Source organism: Oryzias melastigma, linkage group LG3 (genome assembly GCF_002922805.2).
Source record: "Oryzias melastigma strain HK-1 linkage group LG3, ASM292280v2, whole genome shotgun sequence".
NCBI lineage: Eukaryota > Metazoa > Chordata > Actinopteri > Beloniformes > Adrianichthyidae > Oryzias > Oryzias melastigma.
This window is the reverse complement of record NC_050514.1, coordinates 10,613,726-10,639,240: the sequence shown is the minus strand read 5'-3', so window position 1 is coordinate 10,639,240 and position 25,515 is coordinate 10,613,726. Positions and strand designations below refer to the sequence as shown.

Sequence of the window (25,515 nt, the reverse complement as noted above, 5' to 3'; positions counted from 1 at the left end):
TATGTCTTTCATGAAATCTTTAAGAATCTGCCACTTCAAGCTTAGAACAGGAATCATACACTCTTAATCTTTTCGTCTTTTCACAGATCCTTTTATACTGAAAAGGTATATTTTGTTTTCTGTATTTTAACACAGGCTATTAAGTATTTTTATGTAATTATTTCTTTATTTAATGATTCTTTTCAACATTTATTTGTCTAATCTAGATTTGATATATCTATGCATTTTAACTGTCTTTTTCCTTTCTCTCTGGAATTGCTTAAAATAATCCAAATTGAATCCCTAAATCAAATGTCGGCAGGTCTTTACTCTCCTGGCTTATTTTTGTTGTTTTTTTTTCTAATCAACAACGCTCTTGCCTCACAGCGAGAAGACGCTGGTTTTCCAATCCCAGCTGGAACCTTTCTGTGTAGAATTTGCATGATTCATGGGTTTTCTCTGGATACTCTGGCTTCCTCCCACAGTCCAAAAACATAATTCATAGGTTAATTGGTGACTCTACATTGTCCTTAGGTGCGCATATGAGTGTATCTGAGGCCCTGAAACACACTATTGACCTGTTTAGGGTATACCCCACCTTCCCTTAATTGTAGTTGGGTTAGCTGAATCCGAAAGAGATTCAGTGGGTTTTGTTAGCATCAAGCTAATATAGTCTGGTTTGCTTCTAACAAACAAATAGATGGGGGAAAAATCATAAACGAAAACCTAAAACATCAGAACACCAGTAGATGAAGACAACAGAGCTAAAAGTCACAGTGGAATCAAAAGCTAACTTGGCTGTTGCCTTTCCCCAGCACCCTTCCTGTGCTGTGTTTAGACATGTGGTTTGTGACGAAACTAGGTTTAAGGGATTGGAGCATCCACAGCAGAACTGCATTCAATCGAAACGGTCCCGCATTTTGTATGTTTATAGGATAACATGATTTAAGGATTAGTGAATGGGAATTATGCCAACGTTTATATCTTCAACACAGTGCAGAAATCATGTATAGAGCTTGTTTACTGTACAAAACAGCCTCTTAGAGTTGTTTATTTTTAAAAATGTAAAAATTCTGGTTTTTGTTCATTTTGTTTCAGTTTTTTTCTCAAACAGCTGATTCATTGGCAAATTTAAAAGAATTTTAAAAACAATCAAAAGGTCTGCTAATAACGACACCCCCATAGGTGCATACATTTATTTATCTACTCTCAGCCCCTACCTGCCATCTCCAAACTTTAGAAACATTGATTTTTCTACCTATCTCCCCTTCTATGTACAATCTTAAACTGATTTAGTCACTTTATGGAACCTGGGCAGCACACAGAAGTAACCGTGATTGACAGAGAATCTGAGATAAGAGCGAACAATGACAGAAAAGAAGACCCTGACTGAAAGTCATATGAGATAGAAAACGATGGTGATAACTTCAGTGAGATTGGACAGAAATGAGAATGGTGGTATGAGCACAGGGTTTTGCAAGTGGGAAGATTGGAGGTAAAGAAGTTCAGATAAAGAGGAAGGAGTGGGCAACCCAGTCTCATCCAAAAACGTTCAGTACCCACGTTTGTCCACAGGGAAAAACGTAGCAGTTTCACAAAAAAGGGGTCGAAATTGTAGAATTGCTACGTCTCATTCTCTCATTCATTTCTACGGGGAGTGGGATACACTTGGACAAAGACATGCAAGAGGGTACCAAACTGGGATCAGGCGGATCGACAGTGTTTCCTCTACCACCATTGAGATGCAGATAATACTTTCACAGCCCATAATGGGGGCTGTCAGGACCATGTGTGATAGTGGGTTAGGATGTTCATATGGGGGGAAATTCTCACACATCTGCTAACCCGCCTCTTCAACAGAGTGCAAATGGGCCTCTTTTGTGTGGCCTGTGTGGACCTGGTCAACATGTTCAAAGGCAATTTCAGCGGAAGGACGCTTAGAAGTCCATGCAAAGCGTAATTTGTCAAAGCATGTAACCAGAGAAAGTAAAAAGACAACTTATATAAAGGAAAATGGCAATGGTGTTAATAGCAAAGTTTTGAAATCCCACTCCAATCCTCCTTTTGATCTATTGTGAAAGTGTTCCTATTGGTCTTTTAATTATGATTATGTCAATTTTAGACAAATTCAGAAAACTGTCACTGTCTATGTCACAGTTTTTTTACAAAGCAGCAGTAATTCATTTGAAAGTCACCTGTGAGTTGTGGGTGGGACAGTTTCTGTGGAGTGAGCCTGCCTTCATTTCCCATCATCAGTTTCTTTGTACTCTCTCCCGCTAGCTCACAGCCCCTTACAACTGCCAACCTACTATTACTGGTATAGCAAACGTGGCAAGCAATATCGGAATGATCCAGCCGTATAGTTTTGAGCCAGATGCCAGCTTGGGCGAGGAAAACGTCAATGCATCTATTTGTCTCAACTGATTTGAGAAGGTCCTACATTAGCTTTTTTTTTAATTAAATTTTTTTCTGCTACTGATTCACAACACATGGAAAAAGAAATACTCAGAAACACAGTTTTAACCCTTTAACACCTGAGGCGTCGTCGGTGACGCTTAAACACAAAATCTTTAGCACTCTATAACTTTACAGCCATTAACACGATCAATGTAATTCCAGCAGATTTTTAAAAATCTGCTAGAATTACATTGATCGTGTTAAGTTTTTTAAAAAATTACAATAAATCAAAGAACATAAACACTGAAGCTCTGATGTTAAAGGGTTAATCTTAAGGGCTTTCATTTAGGGTATGTCCTCTACTATGAGATAAGCTCTACAAGAACAAACACAAAAACAACATAATTTTAATCTCAGTTGATCTTTTGTTTTTTAATGAAAAGTTGCTTTTATATTCTCAGGTTTTGCACCAGGAAGTAACATTTCTTTCAGTTGTTTATATGGAAATCTAGTGGGAAGGAAAACAGGTTTGTGCTGAAAGCTGCTCCTTGACATAAAACATGTCCAAAGCTGTAACTAAACAGCAAACATGCCACAACTGAAATGATTTTAACTAGGCACTCATCTCTGACTGACTTGGTGGTGGGGGAAGGGGTTGAACATAGAAGTGTGTGTGCGCGCGCCTGTGTGTGTATTGGGGGTTGCTTTTTTTCCCTCTCCAGGCTTTAGGAGAGAAAGGAAGGAAGCCAGAGCCAAGCAGAGAAGCCCAACTGAGGAGGGATGGATGGCGGGGGGAGGGACTGGAGCAAGAGCGCTGCTTATTGGTAGGCTGCAGCCCTCTCACTGGATGGATTGACTTAGCATGGGTCGAATTACACCATTTGCCGTGCATTAGTTTGTTTTTCTCCCTGCCAGGAGAAGTTGATTCACGGCGACGCGCGGCACTATTTCTTTTGGATTACAGCAAAGGATAAGGATACAAAATAATCATTTCAGATGAGGTGAGTTCTTTGCTGCAGCCTGGATGTGTTCTGTCCGTCTCTTATAGCCGCATTACGCACAGAAAGTCGAGTGGAAAACTATAAAAAAAGAGAGAAGTCTGTGCTGGGAAAGCAAAAATATTTCTGACCACGTCGCTATGCCGCTCTGCAAAACTGATGCTTGCAGGACAGAAATAGTTTGCACTATTTTTACTTGGGCTGAGCTTCACTCCAGACTCAAATTCAGGCGTTATTCTTTGGAGAGGGGGTTCCAAATTGAATCTCCACGGTTCTTCCATTGCTTAGAGGGAAAATCTAAGAGATTTAAAGGTGGAACTATCAAAGCTTGGCTACGATTGGATCACTTCTGGTTTTTTTCTCAATGAATGAGTGAAAGTTGCGTGAAAAACACGCGCAAAGATGAGTTTTTTACGCAAATCGGATGGTTTATGGAGACAAATGAAACTCCTGCGCGCACGCTCTCCCCACATAAATCACTGATTGGGCAAGTCGCGGAGCCTCGTAGTAAAAACAGTGCGTGGTTAATGTTTATGTCTTTCACCCCTGCTTTCCAAAGTTAATGGTAGTGGAGGGGGGGCGCTGGTGAGTGAGGGAGGGGGGCCCCGTGTGGTCGTGGCAGAGCTTGGAGAGCTCTCACCAGAGCGCAAAAAGCGAGGTCCGGGCGCGGAGACGCAGTCACAACGCTCCGCTTGTTCCGAGCGCAGCTCCGATCCGTGCGCAACTGGATGAAAAAAAAGAAAGAAAAAACACAAAAATCATCAAAAAGTGGCGTCCGAATGGAGCGTAAAGTGACAGGAATATTCTTTCTTCCAAATGGATTATCAAAGGAATATGACATTGAGTTGGATTGTCCCATTCACGCGCTACTAAGGTAAGTGTGGGTGCCAAAAATAAACGACAAAGTGCATATTTTTCACCCTATGTGTGTTTCTGTTTAGAAAAGAAATAAAATAAAACATTTCGAAATTAATCAGCTAGAAATCCATAATTGGGTGTAAATTTGACCGGATTGTTGCAGTCCCTTTAAAGCTTCCTTGCTGGATAATTTCCTAAAATTTTAAATCCTTTTGAATTGAAATCACTAATCTTAATCTATGATGGTATCTAACTGGCTTTCTTTTGTTTGGACTAATATATATATATATATATATATATATATATATATATATATATATATATATATATATATATATATATATACAAATAAAAGAGGGATCCTAAAAACGGGATGTGATAAGAAGGCATGATGCTGTAAAACAATGAGAGGTGTGGAGCAGACAGTTAACATGGAGGTTGCACTTCTGTCTTCCCTTTAGAGATGATTTGATCTTTCTAATGGAGGCATTTAAAAAATATGTTTTTGGCAGAGTGGAGAGGAAAGTGCTGATGTTCTCTTAACCTTTTGGGGGGTAGATCAGCAGTGAAGCCCATCCCTGTGCCTGTTTGGGCAGTTAAAGGCAGCCTCATCCCTGTCCTCTAACTCCACCACTGTCCCCCGCGTCTTTGTTGTCTTTTCTATGAGTCCTGCATGTTGACTAAAGCGCTCTGAAAAGATTTGCCATGGATGAAACTTGAATGGCTTTATGGGCCGGTTCACACAATGCCAGCATTAGTGTCAAGCGCTTTTTTTGTGCCATAGAAGTGCAACACAACTTAAAAAAACATTTGATGTAATAAAAAAAATCTATAACCGTATGCTGTTTTTAACTTGCTACTACCCTTAGTTTTTGAGGATTTTAATTTTTTTGCCTTTAAACTAGTTGCATCTGCTAAATGAATCTAAAAAAATGTGCACATCTCACTGGAAATGTGCATAGAGTTGTCGTAGAGATCAGAGAACTAACTTCATAGTGTAATTACAAACTAGATATTTGCAGGGACACCACATAATGGTTTCTGTCAAACATCTGAAAAAACCTCAAGTTCCTCTAGTTTTTGATGGCACAGCTGGGCTGTGTGTCTCCGCTCGCCTCACTGGCTACATGGTTGGGGCTCGCTGACCAGAACGACCACCGTTAACCTCCACTCCAGCCAGCTGTAACCCAGGAACAGCTATCATTAAGTCACACTGATCAGCATTAACCCCTCTGGCATATATGAGCTGCACATCACCATTCAGACGACTAAGGGTTTAATTGGCGTTGTGATTAAAGTGTGGCATTGTGTGCACCATTTGCAAGCAGCATGTTTGTTTAGTTCGCTTTATTACCCCCAAAAACCCCTTTTAGGAGCCCCGGAACCGCTTTGCTACATGTGGGTCCACGGAACGGGGGTGGGGCTCTATTGTGTTGAGTTGCCCAAAGCTTCTTTTGTTTCTTGGTCACACCTGCAGCTCAAGGCTCCTTGCTGAGAACCGCCATTCTCCTGTTTCACTCCTCTGTTCGTCAAGGTAGAGGGGAGAATGAAGCAACTGCTGTTCGGGATGGCAGAGGGCTCGCTCTTCGGAGAAATCTGTGAAGCAACAAGTCCAACCAACCCTGTCAGATAGGATCTTTCCCTCTGTAGCAAGGAACTAGAGGGGGTGTTTATTACTCATTTCGGGAAAAGGAAAGGTTCTCATTGCTTGGTTGACTCAGTCGTAAATGTGACTGGATTTTGACTCACTTCAGAGCCAACTCGATTATTTTTTGGGGGGAACAGTCATACATGAAGATGGTCTTGTGAACGTGAGGAATACCTTGTCTGTAGCTGAACTCCTGCAGTTTCCTGTGTTGTTAGCTTTACAGCTCAGCATGGCGCAAGATGACAATTGGAGTGTCCTGTGGCAGCAACAGCCATTGTTCTGTGGGGTTTACCTCCTCCCATCACACTCACGCACTGATGCTGTTTACCATTCTTTTATTTATCCAGAATGCTACGTACACACCAGGAATGTTGAACATGCTTTTAGTGTATGGTTTTAATACTGGACTCTTGCCACCGGATACTAGTGAATGTACTTACAGTTGTAAGATGCTATGGGGGTAAATGCTCTATTCTCAGCTCTATTCCAATATAAGAAAGACTCTGTGTCATAGAATTCCAGTCGTGGAATTCATCCACAATCAATTTTCAATGGTTGGCACTTCCATGAATTTAAAAGGTTACTCATAAGTCACTACCAAATCCAAATACCCGATTGGTCAAAGTTGAACTGGTTTAAGTTTGAATGCAGATTACTTTTTTACTACGTAGAGCCCAGAAATGTTCATAAAAACGTGCGTAGTAACACAAACTTTATGCATGCGCATGGAAATGCGCATGCATAAAGTTTTTATTGAAAGTGGTCGTTGCAGAGGGTGATGTGAATTTAGCATAATTCTTCACTGTATGACCTCCCTGTGAAAAACAAAAACACCCAAAGCTGCAGTGGAAGAGAGGTCACAGCCTCCATGTGCCAAGTTAAGCACAGCTGAGAGGGGAGTGAATGGTAATCTGTCATTTTGAGCTCGGGACATTAAAGCTTGAGCTGTAACTACTAGAATTTGGCTTTGGACCCCTACACCCACCCTCAATGAAAATGAGAAATCCACCACATCCCTCTTCCCCTCCCCGTGTTCAACACCATGGGCGTGAGCCAACAACATTAGCAGTGAAAGTGCGTGGTTGTAGGCCGCTGAAAAGCCTGTAATAACAGAGATAAAGTGAAGCTAGGCTGAATGCCACTGAGTTGCGTGACAAGCCTGGGATCTCTAGACTTGTTAAGGCCTATACAGACATGCGCAACCAGCCATACACTCACACACACACGCTGGGGGAGAGTCAGGAACCAGAGAGTGGGAACGAATAGTCATTAGAAAAGAAAAAGAGGCTTGCACGAGATTGAGGTGTAATTTTAGAGTGCTGACCTCTGCTCGTGTTGTTTCGCCTTTATATGAAAGTTCAGGTGGAAAACCTATGCCTGAACCGTGAAGCTACTGGCATGCAAGGAATTATGGGAGCTGAGTGTGTGCCTCAGCTCGGAGCGTTTTTCCTTCTGAATTGTTTATGAAAGGAGAATAGGAGGAAAAAAAGTGTGAATGTGAGTTTTTTTTTGAAGAGACGTGACAGAGAGGGACTGTAAATAAGTAAGAGTTACCTGGGAGGAGAGTTGGAGCAATAAGCAAAGTCTGCATCTTGCATGAAGCACAGCACAGCAGAGCTCTGATTATTTACTTTTCATGGATCATCTGGGCTTCCTTTTTTTGTATCTCAGTTATTGAGCATTTGGAATCTATTCTTGTCCTCCTGAAAACAAAGCGATTTATTGTTTTAGTTTTAAAATAGCACTTTTCCTGAGTATCTAGAGGAGTAGAAAATAACAAAGAAAGCTGGATTATCATTCCTTATTATGAATGATTTCCTCCTGTCTTTAGATCGAGGTGCCTGCATGTGTAGATCCCTTACTCCCAATTGTATCTAAATTGGAAGAAGTGATGGCATAGAAAATAGTGAATGAACCCACAAGGAGGGGGCCAACCTTTAGGTACCCCATCATCCGCATTTTTAGCAGTAACCATTATGTGACGAAGCTGGGGCTTTTTCCTCATCTTGGCCCCGCATTACTCAGCCCTAATGACACTGTTCTTTCAAAAGGCTCACTTTCCCACAAAGGGCTGAACAGCCCCGATTACACACTGTTGATGAGCAAAACACTGGCATTACTCACATTCCGCATTACAGCCCCTCTCTTTCATCATCACGCAGCGATTGTTTCTTCCTGCTCCGGGTGATTAGGTTTTTTTGGAGGGAAAAAAACAAGAAAAAAAGCAGCATGTTTTATTTCAACTTCTTGGCACAAATGTTGTTTTTCTGTAATCTGAGTACTGCCGTTCCAACAGATTGTTGCTGTCTGGTAAGAAACTTCACAGTCGACAAAAAGCGCAATACAGTTTATTGTTATAGTTAATTGATTTATTTGACAAGCGGTATAGTTGTTTATGTTGGGCCAATAAATCTCCCTTTAAGGGTGTTTTTTTTTACTGAACTTATGACTAAATGAAATGCTCTGATGGAAGTTGCTCATGTTGTGTTCTGGCGCAGATATAAGTTCATAGACGCTCTTTTCTGGCTGCTGATTGCCCACGTTTCCTGTGTGGATCAATCAAAGCTCTAATGGCTTGGCAGGCGGGGCTCACAGACAGCTTTGGAGCAGGTGTGCTTTGGGGCTAATTGAACAGTGAGTCAATACTGTGTGTGTGTGTGTGTTGCCACAAATACACCAGTCTTTGCGTTATGTCATTTAAAAGTGCTATTATGCTTGTGTGTGTTTGTGCATCTCCCAGCTAATCCATCCCTCTGACTGTGTGACGTCTCCCAGTAAATTGTTTATATCCGTTCAAGCTTTGCTCACATGAATAATTTGTTGGCCTTATAAATATTTGAATGTACACTGGTCGTTAATATATACAGATGCTGTCTGTCTCTAAAGTTGTCCTTCACCCACTTTTGCACCCTCTGCCACGCTGATGTTGTGTGAACCCAAACAAACCTGACGGTTTATGAAGTCGTGCAAGGTTTAACTCTTGTTTTTTTTTTTTTTTTGTAAATTGCTTGCATAAAATGAAGTTAGAATGCAAATGAATGGCTGGGCTGCAGTGAAGCACACAATCTCATTGGAAAGGCGGGAGTTTTACCAGCGCTGACAGAAATCTGGTGAGGTCAGATCAGAGGCTACACTACCGATGGTGATGAAGCTGCAGTACACTGATTAGTGTTGAGCTTGGCTGAGGAAAAACCAGCCAGAGCACAGATGTACTGGGACAGCAGGCCTAACGGAAGACTTCCGCCGCATCCAACCCACGCCGAGATGCCCCACCGGTCACTTGGCTGACCTTCCCTAAGACAGCAGATGCAGGGAGGGGCGGAGGGGAAAACGCTGCCACTGAAAGCGCAGTCATCAATAAATCAGAGGATGCTGTGTGTGCATCATCACCTTACTGTTAACTCCTCTTGATTTATTTTGTTACGGTTCGCCTCATGGGATTCGAGCTAACCCCCGCAGTGCATGATATGACCCCAAGTGTCTTTGATTCCCAACAAAAGCCTGCTTTTCACGTGTGTCTCCAGGTAACACCTCCACCAGTGTGAAGCAGGAAGTGTTGTCTGTGAGCAGCCATGGGCCAGAGAGCTGCGCTACTGCTCAGTGAGCTTCTGCTACTGTTGCTGACAGCATCGCGCACTCTCCTCGCAGTCAGCTTCCCAGAGGACGTGGCGCCCCTCGATGTCGTTGACGCACATTGTGAGTACAAATGAGCCAAGCAGACAGAAGGCTCGAAATCACAACAGCACCACCATGCACCCCAAAAACACACTTCCCATATTTACTATATTGTTACTCCCAGAATTAGGATAAAATGCCTGCAGTCTGGCTGTTCTTGTGGTGTCAGCAGATCACACCACATCTGAACTCCTAGAGTCAGTCTGCAGTTTGGCCAGCTGTACCGCTAAGTGGATTTCATTTCCATTTCTTTGATGTACTGCAACAACAGAGATGTGCTGACATAAGCAGCCATATTTATGGCTCAGGCACAAAACAATGACACATCGGTCTGACTGTGGAGAATATGCTGTTCTGTACGCATTTATGCTGTTTAGTATACAGCTGGCTTGAGTGATACAACAGGTGAGTGAGTTTTGGGATGGTGTCTTCGCAGTTTCCCGGAGGTACCCCGTGTTCAGAGGCAGGCCCTCTGCGAACGAGTCCCAGCATCGCCTTGACTTTCAGCTGATGACCAAGATACAGGACACTCTGTTCATTGCTGGCAGGTGAATGTAACACACAAACACACTGCTTCTACCCCCGTCTGCTGCTTTTCTCTTTGGCACATCCGCCAACGCCAGGACAAAAAGCTCTTAGTGTTATTGGATCTGTGGCTTCCAGGCCTGCATCTGATGTATACGGCCAGTATTGATCCAGCAAGGGCGTCTATCATGCCGGCCTGACACGCTGTCAGGGATTTCTCTGCATCTTTACATGTCTTTTTGGTATTTATGGACAGTAGGATTAATCTCAGTGGTAGCACTAATATTGTTGCAGCAAATCATTTGGACACGATAGATATAAAAGTCGCTCCTCTGGATCCTTGCAGTCACACTTAGATGTATCAGTGCTGACGGTTGGTGTGTTTTCTGTTCAATTAAAGCTAATTCATGGCGATAAAGTTTGATAGAGATTGAAAATGATGCTATATAAATAAAGGTTAGACATTCACAAAAATAGATTTAAGGAAAGACATGGAAACAGGAAGTAATGTTAATCAGATAATTAGAATAGCATTTATAAACTTTGAAAGTTCAAACATGAACTTCTCTAAAATAATGAGTGTCACACAGTAAAAAAATAAAGTGTGTGTTCGTGTTTGTCACTGAGTTGTGTGTTGTTGTTGTTTCTGTCCACAGAGATCAGGTGTACCTAGTCAGTCTGAGAGAATCCTACAGAAATGAGATCATTCCTTACCGGGTAAGATTCCCATCACACACTGCTCTCTCCTTCTTTCACTCTCCAACTGCAGGAAACTCTGCAGAAGATGGAAAGCTTTTTGTCACAAAACTGTACAGGCTGTCAAGTGACAAGAGTGTAAAACCAGAAAAGTGTGAGCCCGACTTTTGTGCATTTTTGTTTGGCACAAACTATTTTTTTTCTGTCTTTTTTAGAAGTTAACATGGCGGTCGGGCCAAGATGACAGAGATATGTGCGCTGTGAAAGGAAAACACAGAGTATGTAATATTATAGCGATGGCTTTCGGATGCCCTGTGCAACAATCCATCTTTTTGACACATTTTTTTGTTTCTAGGACGAGTGCCACAACTTCATCAAAGTGTTGGTTCCCAGAAATGACGACCTGGTCTTTATCTGTGGCACGAACGGCTTTAACCCCATGTGCAGATACTACAGGGTCAGTACCTGCGTGACTCAAACCTCAGACACATTCAAAAAATGTAAAATTGTAATTCTGTAGCACATTTCACTTTTTTTTTTTTTTTAACATTGCACCGATTTGTACCATTCACTGTGGGGGTGTTTTCCTGCCTAACCTGCTCTAATGTGTGGGTGATTTTCCATGTCCCCTGCAGCTGGATAACCTCGAGTTTGACGGCGAAGAGATCAATGGTCTGGCACGGTGCCCATTTGACTCCAAGCAAACCAACGTTGCTCTCTTTGCTGGTGCGGGTCACACACAGATACACGCCCACTCGCCTAGTTGGTCTCACAAAAAAAGAGCTTATCCTCTCATAATCGCCTCTGTTTTGCTAATAAAAACCTAGCAGTGATAACAACCTAACCATTTATGAAAGAAAATTAGCAAAAGATAGAAGATCTGTTTTTCTTCTAACTGTGTTTCTATGTAAACATTTTTTCTTTAGAAGGAAAGTTGTATTCTGCCACTGTGGCCGACTTCCAAGCCAGCGATTCTGTAATCTATCGCAGTATGGGTGATGGATCAGCACTGAGGACCATCAAATACGACTCCAAATGGTTAAAAGGTAACCAAAGCCTCGTGGCCTAAATCTTTGCTCTTTCCTGGAGAGACATGTGTCTACCTGCCACAAAGGCAAAATGCCAGCGGTGCCTAAGCTTGTGTATACTCAGCTGTCGGGCTCTTTTTGGAATGATAGAGAGCTCTCCTGTCTTGCGAGACTTCATGGGGAATATGGCCCGTTCTCTCCCAGGCAATCTAGGTCACCCCTGTCATCTATTGCCTTGTACAAATCTCTGAAATATTGAACATGCACTGTGGTGGTGACAGTGCAGAAATACCCTTCAGCTCTGTGCCTCTTTCTCCCTCAGAACCTCATTTCCTGCATGCAGCCGAGTATGGGAACTATGTGTATTTCTTCTACCGAGAGATTGCAGTGGAGCACAGCAATTTGGGGAAGGTAAGAAAGTGTACCTGATGCGTGTCACATAGAAAAGAGGGTAAAACGTCTGTCACAAGTCAGCCCAGTTCTGAGTCCTGATTGTTAATCACATCCAGGATCCATAAAATGTTGTAATAACTAGTAGTTCCTGTAACTGCTTACTGTAAAAACACTAAAAAAGATTCAGGAAGTGTGTGTGCAGGGGTTTCCAGCCAACCCAAGCACACTTTACTGTATGTAGAGGAAATGAGAACATTCTAAGCTTGAGGTCAACTTTACATTTGACCATATTTCATCCTGGGCTGCTCCCAGAAAAAGCAACTGCTAAATATTTCAACCAGACTAATGCTGGTGTGACACCTGGCTTCTGATGGAGGTTTGCAGTATTCAATTATTAAAACATATAAGCCAACCGCTTAGAGCTTCATTTATGTCCTACGCCTCGGCAATACATTAAAACAAACATTCTTGGATGCGCTTTAAGTTATGCACATTTCATGCTTTCCTTTTTTTATGCTTGTTTCAGTTTGGGTGAACAATCTCTTCACACTAAGTTAAAGGCGAGAGTGTGTGTTAAGTCATTTGTGCTGAGTCGCTGCAGGATGGAGTTATTTATTATTTAGCATGTTGGAGAGTTTTTAGTGATGTTCAGTGAGATCCTCTCCTTTTTTGCCTGACTGAGCTCCCCTCAAAACCTCTGCTCCTCGCAGGTTGTGTATTCCAGAGTGGCTCGGATCTGTAAAAATGACGTGGGAGGGTCACAGCGGGTGCTGGAGAAGCACTGGACGTCCTTCGTGAAGGCGAGGCTGAACTGTTCAGTGCCAGGGGAGTCCTTCTTCTACTTTGACGTCCTCCAGTCCATCACTGACATCATCGACATTAACGGGGTTCCCTCGGTGGTCGGGGTTTTCACCACACAGATGAACAGGTGAGCTCGTGTAGATGTGACCACTGGCGAGGATGGTGTTTTGGACTTATGAACCAGTGTGTTTGCCTCCCCTACAGCATCCCAGGCTCAGCTGTGTGTGCCTTCTCCATGGCGGACATAGAGAAAGTGTTCTGGGGCCGCTTCAAAGAACAGAAGACCCCAGATTCTGTGTGGACTCCGTTTCCTGAAGAAAAACTACCCAAACCCAGGTAAGACTGTCCCATTCTCCTTCTGAGTAATATCTTTAAGTCTTCTAAATGGATTCAATTACCAAAGCTAGACAAAAGAGGAACATTTTGGACAGGGCTGCCAAGATTGGTCGACTAATTACGACGAATCCACTGTTAAAATAGTCAATTAGTCATTACTTTATATCATATATAGTCAGAGTGGAGTAAAGTTGAACAAAGTAATGAGCGAAAAATGCAGTTTTTTATATTTGAGTCAGTGAGACCAAAACAGGAAAAATAGTTCCCTTTTCTCAGATGTCAACCTCATTTGATTTAATCTTGTTTTAATACCAGAAACTAATGAAGCACAGAGGCTTCACGATTCCTTAAAAGTTTAATGAACTATCATCTCTATTGTCTTTATTTTTAGTTAGTTTAAGGCCAATGATAGTTAAGATGTATGCAAATAAAAGACCCAATTAGTTGAGTAATTGGTGATTTGTGCATTATCAAAATAATCGTTTGTGGCAGCCCTAATTCTGGAGCATATTTTCAATAATTTCTTAAAATCCCACTCTGATCATCTTTTTATCTATTGCAAAAGTGTTCCCAGTCCTTTTTTATTTATGATTATGCCTGTATTAGGGCAAAATAAAAAATCTGTAGTTTTCTTGAACATAATTTCTGTAGAACACCAGGAGTTCATTAGAAATTTGCCTCAGCGTTGTGGGCGGGACAATGGTGGTGGGCTTCTGTGTGTGGCAAGTCCATCCCCCTTTGTCTCCTCGTTGCTGAGAGCTCTCTGTTTACATCCTCTCTGACCACTTTATAGCCTCTCACACCCAAACCTAGTATTAACAGTGGAACAAAAACAGCAAGCGATATTTGAGCTATCCGTCCGTACAGTTTTGATCCTGATGTTAGCTCAGGCAAAAAAACAAATTAACTTTTTTTTTAAAGCTGCATTTTTTCATTTACTCCTGATTCACAATGATGTGAATTCTCCAAAAAATATTTTAGCTTAATTTTCTCTACATATGTCCTCCATCATTAGAAAAATGCCACAAAAACATGTTAAAAACACCCAAACCACAATTTCAGAGTGGGTCTTTAAAGCAGCAGGTGTTCAGCGGAGCAGCTCTTGGCCCTCTCTTATTTTTCTCACCTTTGTTAATCTTCTTTTCCCAGAAAAAAACTCAAATGAAATCAAATCTTTTCTACTAGTGAGAGCTCAGGTTATTAACTTTGACCCAGCACACACATTCACCATCTGCTCATGATTAAATAATTAATTTGGCATAATTAAAAGTGTTGAATATTTAACCTGTTTACAGTCAGCACATATATCTGTAGCCTGCCCAGTGTCCAAAGCACAAAGTCCACAAAGCACCTAATTACACCAGTAAATCATTGATGGAAAATAATTATGCTTATGTATATTTTATGTTTCCAGCTGAGCCCTTTTTTTGTCATCCTGGTAAACACCTGCTACCCCTCCTCCTCCATCTCTGCTGCTTAGCCATTTCATTGCCCATTATTGTGACTCCCTGATGTGTGATCTTATAGGCTGATCTTTGACCTGTTGCCCTCTATGTGTGTGCACTCTACCCTAGACCGGGGAGCTGTGCAGGTCATGGTCCAGCTGCGTCCTTTAAAAACTCCATCGAGTTCCCGGATGAAACCCTGCAGTTCATCAAGTCCCACCCCCTCATGGACACAGCAGTGCCTTCTACTGGGGATGAACCTTGGTTCACCAAGACACGTGTCCGGTAAATAACAGGACATCAACATTTTTAACGTTTATGCAAATTTATTTTTTTATTTTTTTTTGCTTTTTTATTTAAAAAAAACTTTTTTTTTTTTGAGAAATCCGCACCTTTTCTTCTTTTGCTATATTTTTTGCCCTACTAGTTTTCAGTCATTACATTTTTTTAAATGACAGAGCACCTTAAACTTTAATTTTAGAGGTATCGATCTGGGTTGGTACATGTTACAAACAAGGTTCGGAGTTACAAATATTTTAAATATGCCAACGCTTGTCATGTGGCTCACGTGTAGCAGATTTGGAATGCGTTTTTTTTTTTTTTTTTTTTTTTCATGTTAACAGAGTTGCAAGTTAATGTAGTTACAGTAGTAGTAACATTTGTTTACGGGCCCCCTATGACAATTTTTTATTTAAAAAAACATTCTTAGTTGTGGTTTTATGATTAAGAAATTTTTTTAAAGAAGTTTTTAACCAAAATAACCACACGTTAAAAACTCAAAAAACATGATTTTCACCAGAGGGGGACTTTAAGCGGTACTAGGTTTTTTTTTTTTTTCATCTTGCAAACAAGGTTGGGAGTTAGAGGTATTTTGAATATGCTAACGTGGCTAACATGTGGCGTGTTCTAGAATTATTGTGAATGCAGTAAACAAAGTCTTCTTGGCACAACTATATATTGTGCCTTATAGTTCTGTGCAGCTTATATATGAAATAAGTTTGAATACAGACCATTCCTTGACAGTGCGTCTTGTAATTCGGTACACCTTAAAGGTAGAGAAAATAAGGTAATTTTTAAGCTAACAGGCAAACACTCTAAACTGAATTAAAACAAAAATCTGAAAGTTAAACTAATTTAAGAGTTTGTATGTATATTTTTATTGAATTTTAAGGGTAAATAGAAATTTCCCTGATATTTTTCTCCATTGGGAACACCTGTTCTGCCAAGTCTTGTTCCTTAAACAGGAGCTTATCAAATTCCACGTTTGCAAGTTAAGATTACTTTGCTTCCAATTATAAAAAATTTCAAAGGTCACAATTTTAACCTTTGTTCATTACTTGGGCGTTACGTGTTGATAGAAAGTAAATGTCAGTGCAAAAACGATCTTTGTCCACCAAATTTATGGAATGAAGAAACAAATAGTTATATCTACTTTAATTCAATTCTTCCATCTATAATTGTTTCTGCCAAAAAATATTTATTTCCTGTTTTTAATAATAGGGTATAAGCTAAAAATATTTTACTGGCACAAAAGAAAAATTCTTCAGGTGTTGAAATATTTTGATTTTGCAGCTATACATCTTAAAGTAGCCACTGATTTGGCATCTATTGTGTATTTAATGCTACATTTACAATAATAAAGTAATAACTATATATTTTATGAAAAAGCAAAAAAAATATTTTCTGGTCACAATGACATAATCTCTCGTGTGTCTGATGTTTATGAAGGTACAGACTAACGGCACTGGCTGTGGACAATGAAGCTGGACCTCACAAGAACTACACTGTGGTGTTTATCGGCGCTGAGTCAGGGGTCATCCTCAAGGTTTTGGCTAAGACTTCCCCCATGCTCTTGAATGACAGCCTGCTCCTGGAGGAGATAGATGTCTTCAATAAGGCCAAGTAAGGACACTAACCCATTACCTTCTTTCTGTCTGGCTTTCTCCTCTGTTTCTCCTTCTGTTCTGGCTTGAGTCAGCACTTCTTCAAAATCTTGGCCCAGATGTCCGCCTGCTCGCAGTGCATGCTTCTTCCTAAACTAGTGATTATTTGTAAAAGTCAGGGTGCTCCTATGCTTCACAAGTTCAAATCCTTTAATACAGCCAGAGAAAGCTTTACGTGACTTTTTCACCCAACAAGAGATTACATCTACTGAGACTGACAGTGAAGACAGACTTATCTGACAGACCCCTGATTGGGTTTCTCTTTTTCAGGTGTCTTTCTAACCATGAGGACGACAAGCGTGTCCTCTCGCTGCACGTGGACAAAGACGCGCACAGCCTTTATGTCGCCTTTTCCAGTTGTGTAATCCGCATTCCGCTGAGTCGCTGCGAAAGACATTCTTCCTGCCACAAGTAAGTGTGTCGCTGTGGCTCAAGCAGCGGGTCAGGGAGTCAGTCACAGTTGTTTTACTGTTTTGTTTTTCAGATAAATGCCATAAAGACAATGATAATAAATGGCTTTTGGTTGGTCGGTCACTCTTGATGATAACGCCCCTTCTAAAATGCTTAAACCAGGTCTTTATGTTTTTGCCAGGTCTTGCATTGCATCAAGGGATCCTTACTGTGGCTGGAGGTCTCACGGTGCTTGTGAGAAGATACAGCCGGGTGTTCTGTGAGTTCAAGTACTGATTTGAAATCGATGGAAAAAAAAAATCTTTGCAGCCTGTTTATTATCAAATAATCTTCTCTCCCATTATTTTTGTGGTTTCAGAACTGGATATGAGCAAGACGTTGAATTAGGAAACACAGCCCATCTTGGAGACTGCCATGGTATGAATCTTCTGTCTGTGCCATCTCATCTATCTTAAAACAACAGCTTGCACAGTTGGGCTAACACACATTTTAAGCAAATGAAGCAAAAGCCTCATCTTCACACACACGCCATGAGCCTGCACACCAATAACCACTCCAGTAACTTGTACATGAATCAGTAATAACACACACACACACATCACATACAGTACATGCTCACATGGAACTAATGCTGCCTGCGAGATGCAAACATGGACATTTTCCAATAAGAACATGTTCAGCTGGTACATGATTATGAAAGTTCTGCCATATTTAATGGCCAAAATGCTCCCTAAATTCTTTTAAATGTAGCTTTCCTTTTACATGTATCAGCTAAACGTGACCCAGGTTGAACCTCAGTATTGATCAGACCCAGAGGGCCTCCAGCGAGGAAAAGATACAGTCAGCGAGTGCTAAATATTTATAATGCTAAACCAGCTGCACTCTTATTATCACTTAGAGGTTATCTTTTCATTTTTATTGTTTTTCTTTATCTCTGAATACCCCTATAATGATTTCTTGTCCTTTTAATTCTTTTAGCTTTTTTGGGCAGTACTTCAGTGCCAGATTTCAAACCATTTGGCGACCCTACCTCTGGTTAGTTTGATCTTTTACTCAAATGGTTTTATTTTCCTTGGGTTGAGCATTTCCAGCCTTACCACTCATCTTCTGTGCCAAACACCTCCTGAATGCTAAAGCTTCATTTTCATCCTCACAAAAAATAACCACTATGGGACGTTGGTACTGTGTTTCAACGCAGATTCACTTCCTCCTTTCCGCTCATCATTCCCTTTCTAGACCTTTTGGTCTTAATGCATGCCCACTCAACATCCCCTGGCATCCTCACTACCATGATCCAGCTCCTCTCCAAAATTGATATCCTCTGTGTATTCATTTTCTCTGAATAAGGAAAAAAGAAGGGCTATCATTGGTTTGTTGGTGTGCAAATCTCAACTATTATAAGGTCTAAGCCTTATGTTTCTGCTAACTCTGCATATGCTAAGAGGGAAGAAAACAGTTTGCTTCACACTCATCTGCACATTATTAATCGTTTGTTTGTCACCACAGACATGGAGTTGTCATCAGCGCCAGTCACTCCCCAGCCCAGTGGGCCCATACACCCCCCAGTACTCATATCCACTCACAGCCCAGGTGCTGAGCCTGGTCCAGAGCTCTACGGCTCAGGCTTTGCACAGGAGGATGACCCAACCACCTCCAATTCTTTAAAATCTTTCCCAGGGGTGCCAGAGGGTAAGGCCCACAGGCAGGCAGCCAGCATGATGTGCTGAGCCTGACCTGATAGCTACCAGAAATCCCCAATAGGGTGTAAATCCATGTTTAATCAATCTATACAATCAAATAGATTAGCAGTTTTCATTAGCTAGTGTGACCTTCTAACGTGGCCTGTTAGTAATTTCCATTTATAATTTGTTGTTAAATATCTTTTACAGTAATTTTGTCTCCTCTTCATTGCTTCCCTTTTTCCCAAATTATGTATTTCTTCCTATATAATCACTCTACTTGTATTCATTGTTCCTATAACCTTTTTCATGTTTTGTATTGTACTCTCCGGTAGAGTCAGATTTTTAACTAGCTTTAGTGACAATTTACCCTGGCTGGTAGATCATTGACTGGGCTTGCTGTGTGTCACATCATTGTTGTGGCCACACAGTTGGATGACTAACTCTTTCAATGTCTGTGGTTACTAACTAATCTAGATCAGCAGCTGTCTGGGCTCTACTAAAGTAAACACTGCTTCTAGGTCCCCTCGACCAAATTTCTGCTGGTTATTACATTGTGCAAGAACATTGATTTGGCTCTTTGTTTCAGATAAGAGTTCACTTCTTTCCCTTTGGTACTGGATGCATGACACTGTCTCTTTTGGAATGTGGGTTGGGGCAATGCACTTAAGTTTACCCTCCTGAATTAATTAAACAGTGCTTACAGTAATTGTGAAATGTTACTTGGGTACACAAAAGCATCTATATTCTCCATGTTTCTCCTTCATACATCTTTAAATGTGCAGATTAGAGAATCTGTTGCTGACTACTTATACTTACCTTGTATGGGGTGCTTGTAAAAGCCTGTAAAAGTAGGAAGCCAATGCACAACTTTCTGCTACTGCAGGACATTTTAAAGTAGCTATTCTAAAGTTAGTTACAGTTTTATCTGGGGTTTAACAAATGTGTCAATGTTTCACAGGCGTGGCGGCGACTAACCAATGGAGCGATACCAACCAGATGGTTCACATGAACATCCTCATCACCTGCGTCTTTGCCGCTTTTCTTATGGGAGCTCTCCTGGCGGGTTTGATTGTGTTCTGCTACCGGGACTCATTTCTACGCAAACCAAGACGCGTGCACAAGGACGCCGAGTCCGAGGCACCATCTTGCTCTGATTCTGCTGGGAGTTTTGTCAAGCTCAATGGCCTTTTTGACAGCCCTGTAAAGGTACGGCTCTGACACTGAGCTGTGATCAAGTTAGATGTAAATCTATAGCTGATGTCTAATTTATTTATTTTTTGGCTTCAGGAGTACCAAACAAACATGGATTCTCCTAAACTGTACACCAACCTGTTGAGTAATGGCAAAGACTTGAATACATCCAATGGTGACACCAAGACTATGATCCTACGGGATGGATGTCAGCCACCAGAACTTGCTGCTCTACCCACACCAGAGTCCACACCTGTGCTCCAGCAGAAAGGCCTACAGCCTATCAAGAACCAGTGGGAGAGGGCCCATGGGAAGGTCAGCGGGTCCCACAAGGAGTCAAATTCATCGGCCAAGAGTCCACAGTTCCTTCTCTCTTCTCCCTCCCCTGCCAACCCCCACCACTCTCACCTTGGCTTGGGACATTCCCATATTCCCAGTGCAGTTGTCTTGCCCAATGCCACCCATGACCATCAGAACACTGACAATGAGGATGAACCTCTGCCTCATTCTTCTGAAAAGAAGTTGAAAAATATAGACTCTAAAGGGGGCAGAAGAGACCAGAAGAGGTCTGTGGATGCCAGAAACACTTTAAATGACCTTTTAAAACACCTCAATGACTCTGTGGCCAATCCCAAGGCCATTTTCCAGGAGGGGTCAGGGCCCCATCCAAGGCCACAACTCACACTGGAGCCCATGGAGGAACTGACTGAAATGCCTCCCAAGGTGCCCAGTCGTGAGGCTTCCTTGTACTCTCCCTCCTCCTCCTTGCCAAGGCACAGCCCTACAAAGAGGGTCGATGTGCCCATGCCCACGACTCCCACCACACCAACGGGAAGTCTGAGCATGGGGGGCACATTGGAGAGACAAAGAGGTGGTTATCAACTCCATAGGAGTGCCTCTCACAGGCATTCCTTATCCACCTCACCAAATGTGACCATGGGGGTGTCTGTATCTCGCCAACACAGTATGAACAGAGGAGGTTACATGCCCCCGACGCCCCCATCAAGACTTGATTCTCATGGTGCAGTAGTAGCATCGGGAATGCACTCACCCCACCCTTCTTCTTTGTCACGGCAGAGCAGCTACAGTGGTCATGACTCCCTCCCCCGCACAGGGGTTAAACGGACCCCTTCAATAAAGCCAGACGTACCCCCAAAACCAAATGGATTTTCTCCACAGACTCCACAAATGCGAGTGGTCAACAAGTACAGCTATTAAATGGACCGTGGACATTTTTAAGTGAGAGAGTTGAGTTTTTGGTAGAGCCTTGCACCATGACGGCTTGAGGGGTATGGATGAGACCTGGCCTAGTGTGTGTTTGTGTATCAACTTGAGGTGTGTTAACCCTTTAAATTATATGCACATTCACTAACACGGATAAAGGGAAAACCATGTGTGGCCAAAGATTCTCACTGGGGCTGTCTCCTCAAACTCATCTGCCTCTTTGGGCTCGCAAGCATTGGTGAACAAACAGTCAGTAGAGGTGGATCTACTGCCTTTTACTGTATCTGGGTTTGGGTCACACCCATCTCCCCAAAGGGTACAACGTTTAGGATACCAGCAAGCTGCTATGACAGTTTGGTACCACTTTTAGAAAACGTGGAATACTTGAAAAATGGGTCTGAGGTATTGCTGCCCTTCAGCACTGTCTTCCCACTAATGTGAATTCAACAGAATATAAAGGTAGGCAATACCTTTTGGTAGTGAGGTGGCAGAGGAACAACAACAACAACAACATCAACAATCACGTGTGTTGCTTTAGATATATGACCATAAACTGCTTAACTACGCAGTAAGTAAAACGGAAAAGAATGCAAATACAAGTGTTTGAATGTGTGCTGGCTAACTGGAATCCAGATTTTTGTAAGAGCAGTTCACATGTTAGGCCTTCAAGAGTGGTGCCACATGTCAGATGAAGCACCTTAAGAACTGTTGAAGACCTAAGGCACTGTCTTTCATTTCAATAACTGTCTGTGTGTTCGTTGAAACTAATCTGAAACAAGCATAAGTCTTATGTTGCTGTCACCCTAACAGGAGTTAGGGTTTACCCTGTAGGTTGGGCTGTAATTAAGTTGGATTTGTAAACTGCACTAAACAGGGACAAGAAAACACACTAGAAAATTTAACTTTGCATTTGCTGCTAAAAATTTCAGACACATTTGTCTTTGTTTTTCCCCCTCAACAGGGCTTGTACACCTAAGAAGACTGTGTGCATCTTCAATATTTGAAACAGATTATAAGTGCTGATTTATATATTGAAAAAACTAAATGCAGCATTCATTTTTTTTTCCAAGACTTTAATTTCTCCCATAATGTCTTAGAATTTCAAAGCAGCATTGGTATCAAAACAACATTTTTTTGCTTTAATCTCTTATAAACTATTATTGAAGTATTTTGGCAGGTGAATGGGCATTTTTACATCCGCATTTCTGGTCCATGGATCTTTTGTCACCTAACATACCAATCTGACCCACGATTACATAATACATGTCTAGCATCATTGTCATTTGCTCTACTGGTTCTGCAGCCTGTGTTCCCTTTCCAGCTTCACAACAAATGACCTGTGTACAATCAGCACAACATTTACCAATGTGTCCAAATGAGTCATGCTGGAAATGACGACATCCTGTACATACTTAAATACTATAAATAAGGAGTATAAATATTTTTAGGCAAATGAACCTAAATCTGTGCTTTGTGTGCCTTACAAAATTAAGTATTACAGTAGATGATTTTGGCAATGTCAACTGGTCCTCCGTAAGTTGTTTTCATGTAAGCTACAAACAGTTGTTCACAAAATTTAGCAGAAAGTGTGTTTGAAAAGAGTCATTCCCTTTTCATCTTCGAAAAAACAGTTTCAAAGATTGGAATTTAGGTAAATATTTCTCTTTCAAATGCCCGTTTTGAAAGGAAATGTCTCCACCGCGTAGTGGTGCCCTGCAGTGAATGTATTTTTATGACCATAGGATGTAGGGTGGTCAGACCTTGCACTGTGGATTAGTCGGCTCAATGCAGCACATCTTATACAGCAAATGTATTAACATAATATTTCTCATGAAAAGTTGACTTGGCATGGCTGAGAGAGCTGCAGAATCCTAGTTTTCCTGGAATTGCAGCAAAGGAATCAAGTCTTTTGGTCAGAAGGGACAAAAAGAGGGATTATTTTCGTAGCAGTGGGTAGACGGTTTGGGTTACTCCTGTAGTTCTACTTCATCGTCAGTTGCCTGTTTAGCCCAAAGCCACATTTTGTTTACAACCAGTGATTGTATGTAAAGACTTTCTGCCTGTCATCTGATCTAAACCCCAGCTTTCTTTTTTTATTTTTTAACTCAAGCACACAAACATACACTCCACACACACTGCTCAACTGCCTTGTACAATGCAATATGACCTGGGTTTTTCTGTTGCAATCTAAAGCCTTTATTTCAGTAAGACCTCAATGTATGTGCAAATGAACCATTTTTGTCATGTAACTTTGATTTGATTACTGTGCGACATGGTTATGCGCTGCCAGCTGTATATTTGATCTCCGGAGTATTTGAGCGTGTAGATATGTTGTAAAGTTGTACTGTGAATGTGTAAATAGTGTTTTCTTTCTTTTTCATACTTTTGAATTTTTTTTAACACGGCATGTATAGTTAAAATAAAACATTACTGCACAGAGTGGCATTGGTATATTTATTTTTTGTTCATGTTTGATAAATCATGTGGCTTTTGTCGTGTCGGATCAGGATGACCCTTTCTGTGAATTTTGAGATGTAATCATTGACTGTGTAATAGAACTGGATTGTGCGGGTGTGACGTCACCCATTGAAAACCTCCGGCTTCAGTGAAATGAAGCCAATTCAGTCACCATTTAACCATAATTGAGACATCACCATGTTGGAACCAGACAACAGTGATTGGTCCAAGTCAGTTTGAGTCAACCAATCAGGAGTGAGCTTGTTTGAAGTCCACACCTCTTCCACTGAAAGTGAGAGAATCGGTCAAACATCCAAGTTGGGGGGCCAGGGTGAACCACATACTTTTATTGAGGCATCTGATTGGTCAGTTTATATCTTGAATAACTTATGATAAAGAAAAAATATAATGGAAAAAACCTAAGCTTAGCAAGAACATGTTTAAAAATGTATCAGTGCAAGAACGGTTATTCTGATGAATAGACTCACTGAGTAATAGCTGTTTATTTTTCTATAGAAATCTATGGGATTTTGGCTTTCTGGAACCAACAGGTACATCCTATTTGTAACACTGGGGGGGAAGGGTCACTCAGTCCAGTTATCTTATATTATCAATGGATGCGCTGTTGAGGCATCAATTAAGAGGTTGAACTGTTTCTAAATTCTGCTGTGCTGACTGTATCAGAGACTGAGTGTTGAATTGATAAGACTACATCAGACAGCACATGGGAAAGTTTTAAGAAGATTTTTGTTCCTCTGCACACTAAACATCTGGACTAACTACTGCTTAAGGCAGAAAATCTAGGCCTCAAATGAGCTGTGGAGGAATGTGCAGAGAGTAGCATTAGCGTGGCTTTAGATGCACGCAGCACAGTCTTTTAGTGCGTGATGTTATGTGCAGCTAGAGCTCCGATGAGATCAGTTGCAAACAACAAAGAACTGATGAAGGGATAAGGGATAATTGCTTTTCATCTACACAAATTGGCGGTATAGTAAATAAAGCAATTGTCCACCAAGCGATTCCCAGAGGTTTGTCCCTCGAAAAAATTGAACACCCACAAAATCACATCTGCAACATGTGCTTCAGAACTTGGCACAATTAGGGTCAAGATAATTGGACCCACTTTATAAAAATCAAACAAGGTCTTTTCACGGAAATGACATTAACTCTAACAGTTTATACCATAGCTGGTTCCAAAAGATCAAAGACAAAAACACATTAAGCTTTAGGATAGAATTATAAAGGTGACTTTAATTTAATCATGTTTACATACTTTCCTATGATCAACCAGAACAAGAATTGCTCAGTCTGATGGTCTGCGTTTGATATTTAGATATGTGGCAAAGATAAAGCAGAACTGTTTCAAACTTGTATTTATGCTTAGATGGTTTGGGGTGTTGCGTGTTGTTTAAGTATGAGACACATATTACAGTAAATTCTGTACCAGTCTGCAAGGCAGTCTGAGGGCAGTCAGTATGGAAAAAAACACATCATGTCAAACATGTTTACATTTTTTGTGCTGAGGAGGCGACAGACATTGTGAACTGGTACTGACCCGAGCATACTTGAGTTTTTACCAAAAGGCCAAAATCAAGAAAACAGGAAGGCAGCATACAACAGCAAGTCAGGGAAAAAAAACACAACAAAAAAGGGTGAGAAAAAGGCTACTTTCACACCGGACATCTTACACAAATTCAAGAGGCGCTAAAAGCACATTCTCAAAACTTGTTTTTAGCATATGGTGTTCACACTGGACTATCACTACCCGATACTAGCACATGAAACCGACAGTTGGAACAAGCTTGGTTCCAAATGTTCAAGAGGTGCA

General features: G+C 41.3%; 1 protein-coding gene and 1 long non-coding RNA gene across 5 annotated transcripts in view; one reads left to right on the top strand and one right to left on the bottom strand.

The window, feature by feature from the left end:
• The window catches only part of LOC112160534, a 132,666-nt gene that overhangs the window by 74,756 nt on the left and 32,395 nt on the right, over positions 1 to 25,515 (bottom strand). Inside the window, exons 2-4 of the long non-coding RNA XR_004949898.1 lie at positions 10,795 to 10,855; positions 8,005 to 8,055; positions 7,435 to 7,583 (exon numbers count right to left, since the gene is read on the bottom strand). This is a non-coding gene — a long non-coding RNA (uncharacterized LOC112160534). The remainder of the gene's footprint in view (positions 1 to 7,434; positions 7,584 to 8,004; positions 8,056 to 10,794; positions 10,856 to 25,515) is intronic.
• Positions 3,243 to 23,733, top strand: sema6dl (sema domain, transmembrane domain (TM), and cytoplasmic domain, (semaphorin) 6D, like). 4 transcript variants are annotated; one of them, XM_024295132.2, is made up of 20 exons: positions 3,243 to 3,377; positions 9,405 to 9,576; positions 9,992 to 10,103; positions 10,737 to 10,797; positions 10,992 to 11,054; positions 11,132 to 11,233; positions 11,412 to 11,502; positions 11,703 to 11,822; positions 12,127 to 12,215; positions 12,908 to 13,125; positions 13,203 to 13,334; positions 14,909 to 15,064; positions 16,508 to 16,681; positions 16,993 to 17,133; positions 17,315 to 17,392; positions 17,492 to 17,550; positions 18,112 to 18,168; positions 18,640 to 18,822; positions 19,774 to 20,021; positions 20,103 to 23,733. In XM_024295132.2, exons 2-20 carry the CDS (start codon positions 9,453 to 9,455, stop codon positions 21,222 to 21,224), a joined length of 3,330 nt encoding a protein of 1,109 aa, XP_024150900.1. In that variant the 5' UTR covers positions 3,243 to 3,377; positions 9,405 to 9,452; the 3' UTR covers positions 21,225 to 23,733. The 4 variants fall into 4 exon arrangements, with proteins under 4 accessions (XP_024150900.1, XP_024150901.1, XP_024150902.1 ...); XM_024295133.2 differs by lacking the exon at positions 18,112 to 18,168; XM_024295134.2 differs by lacking the exon at positions 18,640 to 18,822.

Bases quoted from the DNA above. Each gene is read 5' to 3' on its own strand.
- sema6dl (XM_024295132.2), top strand. From the start codon at position 9,453: ATGGGCCAGAGAGCTGCGCTACTGCTCAGTGAGCTTCTGCTACTGTTG. The intron at 17,393-17,491 runs GTGAGTTCAAGT...TTGTGGTTTCAG, and splicing joins AAGATACAGCCGGGTGTTCT to AACTGGATATGAGCAAGACG. The intron at 18,823-19,773 runs GTAAGGCCCACA...AATGTTTCACAG, and splicing joins TTTCCCAGGGGTGCCAGAGG to GCGTGGCGGCGACTAACCAA.